A 3,117-nucleotide genomic window follows, 5' to 3' on the forward strand; every position below is an offset into this window, starting at 1 on the left:
TGCTTTCCACTTTGGAAGACTTAATCCCCTTTTAAACAAATTGCTGTAGCAGCAGGAGCTCATCAGGCTCTCAGCAAACGGGGTCAGCCCAAGTAGGGAGCAGCTGGCTGGGAGGGATGAGATCGGGTGTATTTAATGAGCTGGTGGCAGGGTTCCATTCTCCCCATGGAATGTTTGTGTTCAGAGGGGGCTGGAGCAACTGCCACTCCGCGGGCCTGTCCATTAGAGCAGCTCTCTCCCAGCTTCCCAGCCTGCTCCAGGGGTCTCCCGGTGCTGCTTTGCTCTGTTGCAGTTGGATAGCAGGCTGGCTCCTGGTGTGTCCTACCTCCCTGATGGGCAGGAAGCAGAGGAAGAGCCCAGAAAAGGCACGTTGGATGAAGAGATGAAGGCAGCTTGTGCCTGAGCAGGGACAAGAGGCCAAACCCTGAGGAATGGTGTTGTGGTGGTGAGAGGGGATCTTTGCTGCTGGGTTAAAGGCAACTTTTCTGAGGTTTCATCATCACCCTTATTTTCCTGGGAAGGCAGTGACCATGGCTCCAACCTGGACACAGTCCTGGTGTGCCCTGAGGGGCAAAGGAGTTCTCTTCAAACTAGGCATCCCCTTCCTGCTCCTGCTGCTCAGCACAGGCTGCAGCCCCCAGCCCTCTTGGCGCTACACAGCCTATGAGATAGTCATTCCAAGGAAACTTGGCCTCAAGGCAGGGAAAGGCAGTCAGGACCAAGTGTCCTATATCATCAGCGGTCAGGAGGTAAATTACACGATTCACCTCAGGCGCAAAGACTTTATAATAAAAAACTTCCCTGTATTTGCTAGTGACTCCCGGGGGAAAATCGCTGTGGAACTGCCCCATATGCCAACAGATTGCTATTACCATGGCTACGTGGAAGGCATCCTGGACTCCATGGTGACCCTGAATACCTGCTCTGGGCTCAGAGGACTGCTTCAGATTGGAAACTCAAGCTACAGCATTGAGCCCCTGGCAGCTTCCACCACTGCTGAGCATCTTCTGTCACAGAGGGAGGAGGTGGTTTCTGAAACAGTGATGTACAAAATGCCCAAGGAAGGTGGACAATTTCCAGCTCCTAGTAAAGCAACGAGGCAGGTCCAGGCCCAGAGAGACACACAGTATTTAGAGCTCCTTGTTGTGGTGGACAAGGAAGGTTTTGATGCCTTTGGCAAAAGTATCACTAATGTGACTCTGGAAGTTATTGAAATAATCAATCTGGTGGATGGCCTGTTCTATTCCTTCCACCTTCGTGTTTTGATAAGCGCAGTAGAGGTTTGGGTGGAGAAGAACCCAATCAGTGTTACTGAAAACATTACTGAGGTTCTTCATAATTTTAATCTTTGGCGGACGCAGCAAAGCTCCGCCTACGATGCGCACGACGTGGGGTGTCTGTTTGCCTCCATGGGCTTTGGTGGTGATAGGAGAGCGCTGCCTATGTGGGGCAAAGCCAACTTTGCCAGTGCTTGTGATCAAGAACGTGCCTCTGCTGTTGTGTCATTTGCAAAACGGCCTTACATGGACACTGCTCTCCATGTTGCACGAGCGCTGGGACATGTCCTTGGCATGAGGCAGAATGACAGATACTGCAGATGTGGAAACACCTCTAAATGCATCATGAGCCCAGATGGCACAGAGAGCTATCAATTCAGCAACTGCAGCAAAAAGCACTATTTGGACTTTATAGCATCAGGGCAAGGATTCTGCCTGAATAACCCCCCAGAAATGGTAAGGATACTTGAACTGGGGTTCTGTGGGAATGGTGTCCTGGAGGAGGGGGAGGAGTGTGACTGTGGCTCAGAAATACAATGTAAACTGGACCGTTGTTGTGACGATACCTGTCATAAAAAAGCAGGAGCCATTTGCTCTTTTGGAGGCTGCTGTAAGAACTGCAAACCTCTTCCAGAAGGGTCAACGTGCAGGGAGACTTCTGGGCTATGTGACCTGCCCGAGTATTGCAATGGTACATCTGAGCTCTGCCCAGCAGACATGGCCAAGCAGGATGGGACTCCGTGTGCTGAGGATGGCTACTGTTACGCAGGCAAATGCCGATCTCGCACATTACAGTGCAGGTTTATCTTTGGCAAGGAAGCAAAGTCTGCTCCTCCATCATGTTCCCTGGAGGTGAACACAAAAGGGGATCGGTTTGGCCACTGCTGGGGAGATGGAGAACGTGTCATGTTTAAGAAGTGTAAGGGAAAAAATGCCATGTGTGGGAGGCTGCAATGTACAAACGTTAGACACGTACCTAAACTGCATGAACTCATAAGCTACATTCAAACCCCGGTGGGAGATACCTGGTGTTGGGGCATCGAGCGCCACTTTGACAGCGAGAGCTGGGATCCTGGAGTCATCGAAGACGGCACGCGGTGTGGTGAGCACATGATATGCTTAAATCGGACATGTGTTGCCATGGAGGAGCACTTGCCGTCCCACTGTTCTCCTGAGAAAACCTGCAGAGGAAGAGGTGTCTGCAACACTGCAGGGAACTGCCACTGTGAGAACGGCTGGGCACCTCCCTTCTGCAACACCTTTGGCTTTGGAGGAAGCATTGACAGTGGGCCTGCACCGGTCACTAAAATGGGGCTTTTCTGGATCATTGTTGGAATTACCATAGTAACTATTTCTGTTTTGGTGCTGGTATCAATGTTCCTTGAGAGTCTGAGAAATCTCACAGTAACTCAAGCATTAAGAAGATACTTAAGATCTATTTGTTCTAGAGAAGGTGCTCCTAAGGAGGATGCTGAGAACCAGGTGAAAGAAGCCAATTCCAAACCAGCTGGGACTTGAACCTCTCCCCCGTAGGACTTCATGTGGCAGCAGCAGAAAGCTGGGCTCAGTCAGGCAGTGGATGCAGACTCCAGCTGTAGTAGACTCCTTTGAAATTGATCTTGATACAAGTGTCATTTTAGGGGACCTCGTCTGTATTCTGTATAATAGCAAAATTAAATTGTTTTGCTTGACCTCACTCAGTAGGAGAAAAAAAAAGTCATTGACAAAAATGGGGAGGTGTTCAGTTTAAATTAAAAACCTCCTGGTGGTTTATACTGACAAGGAGGATCCCAGAGCCTACTGCAAGGCAAGAGCAGTGGTTGTCCCCTCAGCCCTGACC

General features: G+C 50.1%; 1 protein-coding gene across 1 annotated transcript; it reads left to right on the forward strand.

Annotated features, from left to right (window-relative positions):
• Positions 1-851: 851 nt before the first annotated feature.
• LOC104389460 (disintegrin and metalloproteinase domain-containing protein 9-like) lies at positions 852-2,795 on the forward strand. The gene has a single exon (XM_009998457.1). The coding sequence runs from the start codon at positions 852-854 to the stop codon at positions 2,793-2,795; it is 1,944 nt and encodes a 647-aa protein (XP_009996759.1).
• Positions 2,796-3,117: the final 322 nt, after the last annotated feature.

This window comes from Chaetura pelagica, unplaced genomic scaffold (assembly GCF_000747805.2).
Source record: "Chaetura pelagica isolate M959 unplaced genomic scaffold, ChaPel_1.0 scaffold585, whole genome shotgun sequence".
NCBI classification, from domain to species: Eukaryota; Metazoa; Chordata; class Aves; order Apodiformes; family Apodidae; genus Chaetura; species Chaetura pelagica.

Excerpts from the sequence above, each read along its gene's own strand:
- LOC104389460 (XM_009998457.1), top strand. The coding sequence starts at position 852 with ATGCCAACAGATTGCTATTACCATGGCTACGTGGAAGGCATCCTGGAC.